This window comes from Fistularia commersonii, chromosome 32 (genome assembly GCF_037954325.1).
Source record: "Fistularia commersonii isolate RoL2024-O1a breed Wild chromosome 32, RoL_Fcom_v1.0, whole genome shotgun sequence".
NCBI classification, from domain to species: Eukaryota; Metazoa; Chordata; class Actinopteri; order Syngnathiformes; family Fistulariidae; genus Fistularia; species Fistularia commersonii.
This window is the reverse complement of record NC_141315.1, coordinates 9,652,677-9,666,328: the sequence shown is the minus strand read 5'-3', so window position 1 is coordinate 9,666,328 and position 13,652 is coordinate 9,652,677. Positions and strand designations below refer to the sequence as shown.

At 43.7% G+C, this 13,652-nt stretch overlaps 1 protein-coding gene across 1 annotated transcript in view; it reads right to left on the bottom strand.

The window, feature by feature from the left end:
* Nucleotides 1–3,254, bottom strand: part of wnt3 (wingless-type MMTV integration site family, member 3) — a 28,702-nt gene extending 25,448 nt beyond the window's left edge. Inside the window, exon 1 of the mRNA XM_086140150.1 lies at nucleotides 2,788–3,254. Coding sequence (XP_085996276.1) covers nucleotides 2,788–2,867 — 80 coding nt within the window. The 5' untranslated portion in view covers nucleotides 2,868–3,254. The remainder of the gene's footprint in view (nucleotides 1–2,787) is intronic.
* Nucleotides 3,255–13,652: the final 10,398 nt, after the last annotated feature.

The following is a 13,652-nucleotide window of genomic DNA, read 5'->3' as shown; positions in this document are numbered from 1 at the left end:
CTGCTTCTTTTCCCATCTGACCCAGCCCTTTCTTCACCTGAGCGAAAACCAAACAGCCAGAGCCGTTATAAACCCCTTCTGAAATAATGGGACTTTCCTGTTTTTCGACTGTAAACAGCATGCTTCAAAAGTACAATTAATTCTGCGGGACAGCTTTTCTTGTGAACAACAACAAGAAAAATAACAAAACAAACACGCGGGGGGAACCCGACATTGTGCGCCGGCAGCATCGCCGTCTTTACTTTCTCGCAGTTCGATACGACGGCGTTAAACCGAAAAAAATTAAAACAACAAGCTTTGCGGCCGAACGCAGGGGGAAGCTGAAATACTCGCTGAAACCGACTGTCAGCGTTGACTCGCAGCCGCCGCTGTTTACGTAAGCAGCACAAAGAGGCTGCGGGCTGACAGACTGGCTTAGGATGCTGTAAACACCCGAGATGAGCTTTAACCACGCCGGGTTTAGAAACGATCAGCTCCGGATCGGTAATTATGGGCGGATGAAAAGGTGGAAGCAGGAACCCCCACCCCGAGAAAAAAAACAAAACAAAAAAAAACCTTCTTTTATTTTCAAGCCAAAGAAACGGGACGGCGATGTTGGGATGCGGTGTCGCTTTAGCCGCCAGAATAAACGGCATTTTGTGAAAATGTCACTTTTAGAAGACGATCACGTATGAGAGAGGGGGAAAAAAAATTGCCGCCGTGAGATTTGCGCGTATGAGTCACCTTTGACCTTCGGAGTTCCAACCGCACTCTTTCCTCACCTCGTGGATTCTCCCCGAATCGTAACGCATCCTTATTTTAAACCAAAACACGCGAGCGTTCTCCGAACCCCACCTCATAGCCTTCCATACGTGCAAATCGCCAGAGTTATTTATGCTCACTTTTGTTTTCAACACCTCGTCCTGTAACGGCAAAGCTGCCAGGCGTGACCCCCCCGCCCCCGAGCCCCCCCGACCCCCCCCGAATCTCCCCGTCCCGTCCCGGCGAGGAGGATTTATGGCTGAGTCGTCACCCCCCGGAGACAGGAGCCCCGAGGGGAGTGGGCCCTCCTTTCTACGCTCCTCTTCTTTTTTTTTTTTTTTTTTTTTTTTCTCGATGCGTCGGACACCACCAAGCAGGGACGTATATATATATGTGTGTGTGTGTGTGTGTGTGTGTGTGTGTGGGACCATTCCTCAGCATCTGCCCGTTCCCCTGAAGCCACCGCCCTCCCCGCAACTCCCGGCTCCGGCCCGGGTCGCGGCAAGACGTGTCGGCGCTGCATTGTTCAGACAAAAAAAAAAAAAAAAAATCGAACCCTACACCCGCGGTGTCATGTAAGCTCCTTGACCAGAACAGCTGCAGGTAATTCTCCGAGAGAAACCCCCCCCAACCCTGCCACCCCCCCCCCCCTTCGCTGTCTTTGTCGCACCGCTGGCTGGCTGGCTGGCTAGCTGGCTGCAGCCAGGAGTGGGTGTAAAGTCCTCCCTGCCATTAACACTCCAGCCCTGTGGCCTGCGCGCTTGGCAGCCGGCCGCGCTGTAAGCGAAACCAGAAGATGCTGGCGGTTTTGGAAGGGGAGCCGCCACGGTGCGGGACCACATGGTAGTCGGGCTACCAAAAGTGCAGTAGCTCCTGACAAGTATTGTTTCGCCGGCCAAGAAGGAGCTTTGTCATCCGCCCACGCGAAATATCTACGGGAATAGACGCTTAATGTTACAAAAGAGCCGGGAGGTCAGCTGCGTGAGGCTGAATTCCTAATGAGATAAACCCTCTTAATTTCACTCGTCGCCGCCGCCGCCAAAAGCCATCTGAGATAATTTAACAAAGAATAAAAAAAAAAAAAGAAAATTCCCCGCGGCACCTAAACATATTGTGTCTTGACAGTCTGACAGATCGGGGCGGGGGGAGGGGGCCGGGAGGGCGAAGCACGCCGAATGTTTTTGTTGTTGTTTGGACGGGATTCATCAAATTACAACCGACGAGCATAGATTTCTTATTTATTTTTCTGTTATTCTTATTTCTGGTTGGCATTAACCTGTCAGGACACACTGTGTTGTAAAATCCCACCCCCCCCTAAAAAAAAAAAAAAAAAAAAAAAAAATGGAAAGGTTTGTTTTCTTTTTTTTTTTTTTTTTTTTTTTTTTTGTTGGGCCGGCGTCCAGAGCGTGACGCATAATAGCAAACAAAACAAAAACGATCGCGCATGTCATGTTCGCTGCGCCTCAGCTGTATGATAAAGACTAAAACCGAAGCTGCTGTCAGAGGAGTTTTTTTTTTTTTTTTTGTTTGTTTTTATTTTATTCTTCCCGCACAACTTTTCAATCCCGAACCCGAAAGAAATCCCACTTTAACCGACACGGCCGGATCTTAATGAGTTTATCCATCCTGCTTTTTTGAAAGCGGGATCCGACACGGCAGCTACTTGCTAATATGTAAATATATATTTTTTTTTTAGCTTTCACGTAAAAGACAGCTCACGCACGCCAAAAAGGATCATTTGCATCACAACATATTGCAATATGATAAATGGACCCGGGTCTGGAGGGGAAAAGAATGGCGAGCCTTTTCCGTTACACTAGTGTTTGAGGTCAGGATTCTTTGGACGGGGCCGGAGAACATTTTTCCACGCCGTCGTCTGAAAAGTGCACATTCTGCCCTCTCCGAGATGACCAATTATTTTTTTATTACTATCACCCCCCCCCTCCCCTCCCCTCCGCCCCCCCCTTTCCTCCCCCCACAAACTTGCACGAGTCTCGCAGGCTGCGACGCCGCCGGAGAGCGGGGGATTGCGGATGTCGTACTCACCACCAGATGGGATAGCCTCCAAGCACCCGCGAGCTGGACAACCACACGCACATCAAATATCCAATCAGATACAAATCCATGAGGTAAGCCTCGTTTGGTGTGTGTGATGAGAAGGCCGGCCGGGGGGGTCGGGGTGTGGAAAAGGGGTGGAAGTGGGTGGGGGGGGATGGGGAGGGCGGGAGATCAATACATAGAACTTCCAGTCGGAAATTGGGGGGAAAAAAAAAATAAAAAATAGAATTTCCAGAAGTGAAAAGCTCTTTTTCTTTTTTTTTTTTTTTTCCCTTTTTTTTTTTTTTTTTTTTTGTCAAGAGCTTGATTGTTGAGTGAAGGGGGCGTTCGTTGGGGAAGCAGGGGTGGGGGTGGGGGGGATTATAATATCGCTAGATGATAATTATTATAATTAAAAAAAAAAAAAAAAAAAAAAAAAAAAGATAAATCAAAAAAAAAAAAAAAAAAAAAAATCCTGTTTTCCCCTCTTCTTTGAGTCGGGCCAGGAAAGTGTCTCTGCCTCCTAGTAGTTAAGAGAATAAGTGTCTCCTCCACACGCTCCTACCCGTCCTCTCCTTCCTTTCCCTCCCTCTCTCTGAGCTTCTTCCCTAAGGTAGATATCTTTTTCTCTCTCTCTCTCCCTACTTTTTTCTCCCTCAAGATGCCTCATCCACAGGCCGAATATTAAAGGGAGGGAGGGGGGCGGCGGCGGCGGTGTTGTGGGGGGGGGGGGAGAGCGAGAAAGAGCGAGAAAGAGAGAGAGAGAGAGCGAGGGGTGTGAGGTTTGGAGATGTCAGCTTGGCAAGCCAATCACAGAAGATGGCCTTAGGTTACGAGAAAGGAGGAAAGAAAGAAAAAAAAAAAGAAAAATTATTATTCGTTCCCATCTGTCAATCACACGCCACCCCCTGGTAATGTGGAAAAGAAAGGGAAGGGAGGGAAACGAGAGAGGGAGGGACACGTGAAAGAAAAGAAGGGAAAAAAAGAAAAAGGTAGAGTTGTTACTCAACTCGTTTCATGTGGAAGGGAGGAGATCACACTTTACATCCACTGTGGGTTTTTTTACTTTTTTTTTATTTTTATTTTCTTAACCCCCCCCCCTTCCCTCCCAACTCCTTAACTAATTGATCCGGATGCGTACAAGTCAACACACGTATAATCTCACATTTACAGTGAATTTTCCAAATTGTTGTCGCAGGCTGCGACGCAACATAAAAGAGGACACAATAAGGCCATAAAGCGCGGCGGTGGCCGAGCAGGCATGCGGCGGGTTATACGGCGGCGGCCCAAAGGCGACGCACTTCACATCAACGCTATTGTCATTGTGATGGGCTGTTTGGGGGGCGAGCGGCCTCCGGGAGGGGGTTCGTGATGGATGGCCCGGAGCGGCCACGCATTTTTGATCCGCAAACAAGGGAACCGATCGGGATGAATGCCGACGAGATGCGTCCGGACCGAGAAGCGGGATTATTTTTAATACGACCCGAACGCCGCTTCCGAACCGTCATGCTAAATGTTGCATGAAGAAAGATAAACGGACACAGGAGTGTCTCCGAAAATTAGAATATTGTGATAAAGTTCTTTATCTTCTGTAATGCAGTTACAAAAACAAAAATGTCATGCATTCTGGATTCATTACAACTGAAATATTGCAAGCCTTTTATTATTTTAATATTGCTCATTATGGCTTACATCTTAAGAAAACCCAAAAATCCTATCTCAAAATATTAGAATACCATGAAAAAGTAATTTTTGTTTATTATTAATTGCATTACATAAGATAAAGAACTTAATCACAATATTCTAATTTTCTGAGACAGTCCTGTACATATATATATATATATATATATATATATATATATATATATATATATATATACAGATGTATATAAAAGAAGCCTGCGGCATTCTCCGAAAAAAAGTAAGTTACTTTCAATGTAGTTCATTACTTTATTACTCCAGAGTCGCTCAAGAAAAAAAACAAATAATATAGTATCATAATATATATATATATATTTACATATACATATATGTGTGTGTATATATATACATATACACGTATATACATATGTGTTTATGTTTACATATATATATATATATAAATGCTGCTTGAAAAAATAAAGGGAACCCTAAAATAACACATCCTAGATCTGAGTGAATGAAATATTCTTGTTAAATATTTTGCTCTTTACATAGTTAAATGTGCTGAAAAGAAAATCACAGCAAAATGATCAATGGAAATCAAATGTATGAAGCCATGGAGGTCACACTCATGAAGTGTAAACACACACTCCGGGCTGGTATAATGTCCTTAAATCAAGTCCAAATCAATCAGTGTGATTGAGTTGGAGTTGTGTCGTTTCAGTGTTCCCTTTATTGTTTTGAGCAGTATATATATATATATAAAAATAAAACTATAAACACTATAATAAGGTTGTGATTTAAAGGCGGATGAAGGACGCGATGGCTCCAGGACCAAAACACCGCAGAGTCGCGGTTTATTGAGGCCGAGCTCGTAATGTTTTACCACCCCGTAAACGTCGTTTCTGAAAGAAAGAAATGCGAATTAATTTGTCTTTTTTTTTTTTTAAACAAAAAAAAAAAGGGGGGGGGAAATTGCGTGTCAATGAATTCATTCATTAAAAGTAAAATAGATCGCCTTGCAACGTGGAAATAAGTTTGGCTTGAGGAGAAACGCTTCTGTCGTAAACCTCTTTTGTAAATAACAACAGCATTAAAATATCATTTTCTCGTCAAACTCCTTTTTCAGTCCAGATGTTTGTTTATTTCCCTCGACGTGGCTCTAAATCTAAATATCCGCTTCCCTCGCCTTGATTAACGTCCCTCCCAGAAGCGCCACTAAAAATGTAAGGGGATATAAAAAAAAAATAAAAAATAACAAAAAAACAACTTTTTATCGCGCGAGAGTCCCGAGGCCTCTGGACATCACGTACGTCGGGAAGGATTTAGGAGCGACGACACCCACCGGCGACGTGATTTACCGTCGGCTCGGCCCCGCAGTCGTTAAGGCTTCATCCCCCCCTTATTTATTTATATTCCGTCCAACCAATCATTTTGATAATCGACAGTTATTGGAAACCCGGTCGCAGCAGATGGATAACCGCGCCGAGGGAGGCGTCGCCCCCGACGACGACAAAAGGTCACGGTACCTTCGGCGACGCGGACGTTTTATTGATTTCATCTGGATCCAATAACGTAGCCCCCGATTTATGAATCGAATTTTTTTTTTTTTTTCTTCTGTCGGGGTTTGACGGCACACTGATTGTTATATTGATTCCCGGCGACCGGAGTCACGGGATACGGAAAGTTTTCGAACTGAAAATCGTAAATTACGCCCCGGACGCGAATCAACACGTGGTTAAAAACAAAACAGTTCTCCGCTAAAGTGGTCGCTGTAAATCAGCGCCGTCGTTATGAAATCCCCGGCACAAATTTCCCGCAAACGATCGAGGAATCGTCTAGAATCGAGAGATCCCCCTCACGTCTGTTCAAAATAATGGAGAAATGATCTGGAAAAAAATGCCAATAATTTTCATAATAACTTCCAAGAAAATATATAAAAAGGTAACAAAAATTGAAGGTAATAATGTAGAAAATGTTTGAGCTGAATAATTACCTTAAAAATAATCTGTTACCTCAAAAAATGCAAAAAAAATATTAATAATAACCTCAAGAAAACAACACAAAAAAAATCAGAAAATTAATTAGCTGAATAATTACCTCAAAAGATAATCTGGCACCTTAAAAAATGAACATAATATTAGTAACTTCCAAGAAAATATATAAAACGTAAAAAAACAAAAGAAATTAATATAGGAAATGCTTTAGTCAAATAATTATTTTTAAAAATAATTTTCCCCCACAAAAAAAGAAAATTAATAATAGCAAAAAAAGCAAATTAATAATAATAATGATGTCATTTGGAGTGGCCAAATGACATTATTATTAAGCGAATTAATGAGATTTATAATACTAATTAATTAATAATAATGCCAAGAAAATATATAAAACATAACAAAAACAAAAGAAACTAATTCAGAAAATGCTTTAACCGAATAATTACCTTGAAAAATTATCTGTTACATTTGAAAAATTCAAATAATAACAATCATGGCAAGAAAATATGTCAAAGCTCACAAAAAAATAATATAGAATATACTGTCACGGAATAATTTCCTTCAAAATAATGTGTAACCTTAAAATCACAGAAAAATTATCCAAAATTCATCTCGTCTTTCAGATTATTTGCAAAGTAACTGAAAAAAAGGCCCGAAAAATTAAAACTCTCCTGAAATAATCTTATATAAATAAGAGATTGAGTCCACCTCGCGACTCACTCGACCCAGGAACCGATGTCATGGAATGTCATGGAAAAAAGATGTGAAGTTATATTTATTTATTGTTCTTCCAGCGGTTGATTTGATAAACCGTCAGAACCGAGACGTTTCCCAAGACGACGACGTACAATTTCTTCTGTTAAAACTGAGATTTATCAGTTTACTAAAGAGCACAACCAGTTTGTGCCGTATCAGAAATACTAAAACCGTAAGTTCTGCTTATTATATTCCGATCATCTATGAAACGATCAATCGAGCCCCTTTAAATCTCCACCTGTGGACTTTTGGACCGAGTTTTGTGAAAAAAATAAATAAAAAAACAAACCAAAAAGGAGCAGTAAAGGCTTCATCGGAGGTGGATGACGGACCCACCGCCCTGCGAGAGGAGAAGGGAGGGACGCTCCCTGGAGTCGGTGACAAAGAGAAGAAAAACTTGACAGATATCTTCCTGAAAGCTGCGTGAATCATTCCATGAGGACCATTTTCAACACCAATAAACTTTTCATTGCCTGCAGTCGAGGCGCGATGCTCCCCGGCGGCGGCGGCGGCGGCGATGGCGGCGGCGGCGGCGCTGACAACCAGGGGCAGGTCTGTTTTCCATCACAAACACTGTCGCTGGATGGTGTTTATTTTATTTTTATTTCTTTTTTTTTTTTTCTTCCCCCTACAGGAGCGATGGACTCGCAGGGCCAAAGATGGATGAGGGGGAACGAGGAGGAGGAGGAGGAGGAGGAGGAGGGGAAGACGTGACAGCGAGGTTATTTATGGAGGATTCAATCTGTGGTCTGAATCACCAAAAACCACGTTTCCCAGGTGGAGGCCACAAGTGCAGAGCAAACTCGCTGGAAAGGCCGCGGCGATTGAGGTCAAGAACGTCGGAGCCGCATCTTGAAATGAACAACGCTTGCGGTGACGTTTTTTTTTTTTTTGTTTCTCCACAATGCCCGCCCTTTTCTACGAATGCGTGCGAAAGGAACCGTAAAGCAAACAAAAACAGTCCTAAAAAAAATCCGATCCCAGTTCAAGAAAATTATAGATAATAAATTTTTTTTAAAAAAGCTGGTTATTTTTGATTGACTGAAATGGACAAATTTAAATTTCCATATTTGGAGAAAATTCCAAAAGTAATAAAAAAGGGGAATTAATTCCCTCAAAATGAAGGAAAGCGTTTAAAAATAAGAACATAAATAAATCTAGGAAGGATGAGTGCGTGCCAAGGAACCGTAAAGCAAACAAAAACAGTCCTAAAAAAATCCAATCCCATTTCCTGAAAATTATAGATAAATAAATTTTCAAAAAAAAGCTGGTTATTTTTGATCGACTGAAATGGACAAATTTAATTTTCCGTATTTGGAGAAAATTTTAAAAGTAATAAGAAAGGGGAATTAATTCCCTCAAAATGAAGGAAAGCGTTTAAAAATAAGAACATAAATAAATTTATGAAGGATGAGTGCGTGCCAAGGAACCGTAAAGCAAACAAAAACAGTCCTAAAAAATCCAATCCCATTTCCTGAAAATTATAGATAAATACATTTTAAAAAAAAAGCTGGTTATTTTTCATCGACTGAAATGGACAAATTTAATTTTCCGTATCTGGAGAAAATTTTAAAAGTAATAAAACAGGGGAATAAATTCCCTGAAAATGAAGGAAAGCGTTTCCCGGGAAACGCTCAAAAATAAAAAAGTAAATAAATTTATGAAGGATTAATAAGTGCAAAGGAACCGTAAAGCAAACCAAAACCCTAAAATAATTCAATCTTATTTCCTGAAAATTAGAACTAAATTGAAAAAAATAAAATAAAAAAAATAAAAAAATATTTTTGATCAACTAAAATAGACCAATTTTAATTTCTGTATTTGGAGAAAATTCCAAAATAATCTAAAAAGGAAAAATATCCTCAAGATGAAGGAAAACATCTCCCGTGGAATGCTAAAAATAAGAACATGAATAAATTTAGGAAGGATGAATTTGTGCAAAGGAACCATAAAGCCACAAAAAACAGTCCTAAGAAATCCAATCCCATTTCCTGAAAATTAGAAATAAATTAAAAAAAAACAAATGTTATTTTTGATCAACTAAAACGGACAAATTTTAATTTCTGTATTTGGAGAAAATTCCAAAATAATAAAAAAGAGAAATAAATTCCCTCAAGATGAAGAAAAGCATTTCACGGAAATGCTAAAAATAAGAAAATAAATAGATTAATGTAGGATGAACGCGTGCAAAGGAACCATAAAGCAAACAAAAACAATCCTGAAAAATCCAATCCCATTTCCTGAAAATTAGAAATAAATTTAAAAAAAACAAACTTGTTATTTTTGATCAACTAAAACAAACAAATTTTAATTTCTGTATTTGGAGAAAATTCCAAAATAATAAAAAAGAGAATAAATTCCCTCAAGATGAAGAAAAACATTTCCCGGAAATGCTAAAAATAAGAAAATAAATAGATTAATGTAGGATAAATGCATGCAAAGGAACCATAAAGCAAATAAAAACAATCATGAAAAATCCAATCCCATTTCCTGAAAATTAGAAATAAATTTAAAAAAAGCTGGTTATTTTTGACCAACTAAAATGAGTGGGAATAAATTCTCTCTAGATTAAGGAAAAGAAGATGAACGCGTGCAAAGGAACCATAAAGCAAACAAAAACAGTCCTGAAAAATCCAATCCCATTTCCTGAAAATGAGAAATAAATAAAGAAAAAAGCCGGTTCATAAATTCCCTCTAGATTAATGAAAACATTTCCGGGAAACACTAAAAATAACTGTCTGCAGGCCGAGTCCTGCGGGGGCGCTGCGCTTCCCCGTCTGCAGCTCACCTGACATTTAAGTTCGGAGAGCGATCGAGGCGAACGCGGAGCCGCGAGGAAGCCGACGTTTAGCGCCGACGCTCCTTCGCTCGGCGTAAAGAAGCTTAAAACCCAGCGGCGGCCGAGACTTCGGCGTCCGGGCCGGAATTGTAAACACAGTCCGAGATGCTCTTTTTTTTTTTTTTTTTTTTTTTTTCTCCTTAATTTGAAATAGAGAATCTTAAACAAACGAGGGGACGTCGGGAGGCGGGGCGGAAAAAGGGGGGGGTTGCGGAGGAGCTCCCCTACCGGGCCGGTTTCTACGGTGACCTGAGAAAGACCGTAACTAGGTCCGGCTCTTTCTCAGGGCCTAATCAGCGTATTACCACAAAGAAGGACATGTGTTCGCCCCCCCGCCTCCTTACCCTCCCCGCTCAATCCCAAGCAGCATGGCTGGACACTGGGCAGCCAATAAAACCAGGATTAGGAGGGTATCTACACACACTGGGCCGCGGCGGAAAGAAAAAAAAAAAGTTTGTGAACACGCCCCGCCCCGCCACAAACTCCCTTTCAGCCGCTCCCTCCTTAACCATCGTTGGCTTTATCCCGCTTGCTCCCGTGTTTATATCCGTCCTTTGCCGCCGCCTTTTCATGGCCGTAAGCTCTCCTCACAATGGGGCGTCCAAAAATTACTCATTTTGTCGGGGCGGCCCGCAGGACCGGCGGATCCCGTGCCTTTTTTCCAGTTACGATAATGAAATGTGACAAAGCTGCGCCCCGTGTTGCGCCGGCGTACGCGGATGAATGAATTTAAGTGAATTCACGCCCCCTTTACATATTGTATCCTATCGATACATCCCGTATCGATTAACGGTAATCTCGCGATCGATTCGATCGATTCCCCGCGTTCGGAAACGTCCGATTTCATCGTCGAACCCCGCCGGCGTGGGACGGACGATCTCGATGAAGACGCCGTATTTGTCTCTTTGTTATTTACGTCGGTGCCCGGGACGCTCAGGAAAGCAGTCCTATAGCTAATCATCAACTAGCAGGAGCGGGACCTGCCCGCGTGGAATTCACAGAGTATCGAATTCTGCTGACATCCTTTTGTTCGGTTGGTTCGGATCCAGAGACAACAGTTTCGGGACGGCGGTCCAAGGACCGGCGTTCTGACGAGCTGCGCCGCGCATCCAGACGTACCACTTAGCGGTTCCGTAGAGCACAACTTCTTGGGCCTCGTTCAAGCTCGGGCGAAAACTGCTCGGCCATGTTTAGGCGATCGAAAGCGGAGGGTTGGTTCTGGGGGGGAAAAACACCGCCGGCTCAGAAAGATTGATGACGCGGTCGGAGCTCGAAGACCTCGAAAGGAAGCGGCGTTCCACTGGGACCCGTCGGCGAGGAGGTTCCCCCGGGGGTTTCGGCAACCTGCTACGTGCCGCTTCTGGCCGAGCCCGGCTTGTAGAGCAGCTTCCTAATCTCAGCTAGACTTAACTGGTTAAATAAAGAGGGGATACGGTCGGGTTTAGGCATCAAAACTAATCGGGTGGGTTTTGGAAAACGCCGCGGTTTCGGGTTCCGGCAGAACATTTCGCTTTGTCGATCGCATGAGCGCGGGCCTCCGGCCAATGGCGGCGCTGGGCTGGACGCCCACCAAGCCGTTTGGTTACCCATTGCATATTTTCGCCCCGACGCACAAAAGCGGAACAAAACAACGACGGGCGCTTCGTCGTCGTCGGTGACATCACGGAAAAACACGGCGGCGAACGATCGAACCGGAGAAGGTCCTTCCGCAAGCCCCGCCCGATCGGATCTTCTCGGTTTCTATTGGCCGGGAGACGAACGGCGACCGAAAATGTCAAATATATCTACCGTTCCAGCCACCGTGAGTCCGAATTACCATGGCAACCAAACAGCCGTTGGGGAAGTATCCACGGAGTGATGGAAGTTCTGCCCTCGCCGGTTCCTCCTGAGCTCCCGGTGGAGGTTCTTGATCCGGCTGAGATTTACCTGCTTAAATCAAGGCGGGAGGAAACACAGCTAATTGTTTACTTTGAGGAAAAACACAGCAGTTTCAGTTAAAACCGTTTCTTTTCGGTAATATCCCGAGTCTTAAATGCCATGGTAACCAAACGGCTGTTTAGCAATTTTTTTTTTTTTTTTTTTTTTTTTTTTTTCAGGAATATGGCATCCTCCCGTGTTTCTTTTTTTTTTTTTTTTTTTTTTTCCTCTTTTTCCTGGAGACGTGTCCTCGCCGCTGGGAAACCGCGGCGCTCCCGCTAACGTGTCCTGGAAGTGGGAGAGTGTCAAAGATAATATCAATGCCTTTGTCGGGGGGCCTTTTTAAAACGGGGGGGGGTTGCGGAGGGGACAAAGAGGACAAGAACCCCTTCGCCCAAATAAACCTTTTTCATTAGAGCAGCAAACACTCGTCCCCTGGCTTGTGTGTGTGTGTGTGTGTGTGGACACCGAGGCGGCCTAATTAAAGGGCACTTAAGCCCCACAAAGTGGCGGCGGCGCAGGTTGGTGTCGGTGGGGGTCCCCGCCGAGAGCGACAGAATTCATGGCACTCGTAAAAACGAGGGGCGGGCGGGGGTCTCCGGGACGGAGGGGCTTCGCGCCAGGGACTTTGTTCGCGCGAGATGAAGAGTCAACAGCCTCCCCGTCCTTGGAAACCCCCGCCGCCCCAGCCGTCCCCCCTAATAACCACCTTCTTCAGAGAGAGCTGCGAACACAATGGCGGCCCACTCCCCTCCTCTTGCTCTCAATCACTGTTGGGACAATAAGGGGACCCCCTCTTCCCCCCCCCCCCCAACACCACCACCCCAACATCTCCACCACCACCACCACCACCACCCCTGAACAGACACTTCTTTTATTGAAATTCTTTGGTGTTCTAATCCTCAGCTTCCTCCGGGGGCAATAATAGACTCCCCTGCGTCGGCCTTTTCCAGCGGGGCCGTCATCCGACGCCGGCCGGGGGTCACAAGTCCGGGGCCGCGTCGTCGCCGACGACCTTCTGGAGGTGACGTTCTGCGGCCCGACTCGCGGGATAGTTTTTTTTTTTTTTTTTTTTTCACGTGAAAATCCGGAAAAAGCACGGGCGATGTCCTCACACCGGAACCTGGACTCCATTTGCTGGTGTATTGCATCCAGTTTCAACTATTTTTATGTTTTTCAATAACAAAATGGTACTTTATAAATGACACATAAGGAATTTAAAAGTAATAATATATCATAAAAGTGGATTTACCTCGCGGACAAAAGATGCCGGCGGATGCGTTTTTCATTTGGTGCGCTTAGCTTAGCTTAGCTTAGCTTAGCTTACCGGCTACAACATGTTGCTCAATGCACACTTTGCTACGCTTTACGTCTAAACTCCATTTACGGTCGAAGTGAAGCCGCTCCTCTTTTTGAAACCGTCAAACTTTCCTCGACCAGATTTGAACGACTTTTCCGACGCCTCGTCCGTTGACGCCAAATCCCCGCAAACATCTCCTGCCTTCTCAGAGATTAACCTCTCCATCGTGTTTTTCTGTGATTTTTTTTTTTTTAATTTTATCTTATTTTTTAGGGCTTAGGTAGCGCGTCCCACTGCCTTCGATATCAAACCCCCCACAGATATGGGCTCCTTGTCAATCAAGGTTTCACTGGATTCGATCCGACCATCCCGGCGTTAACGTGCACACACCTTAACCTGGCTCTCTTAAAAGACGCCATTCTTT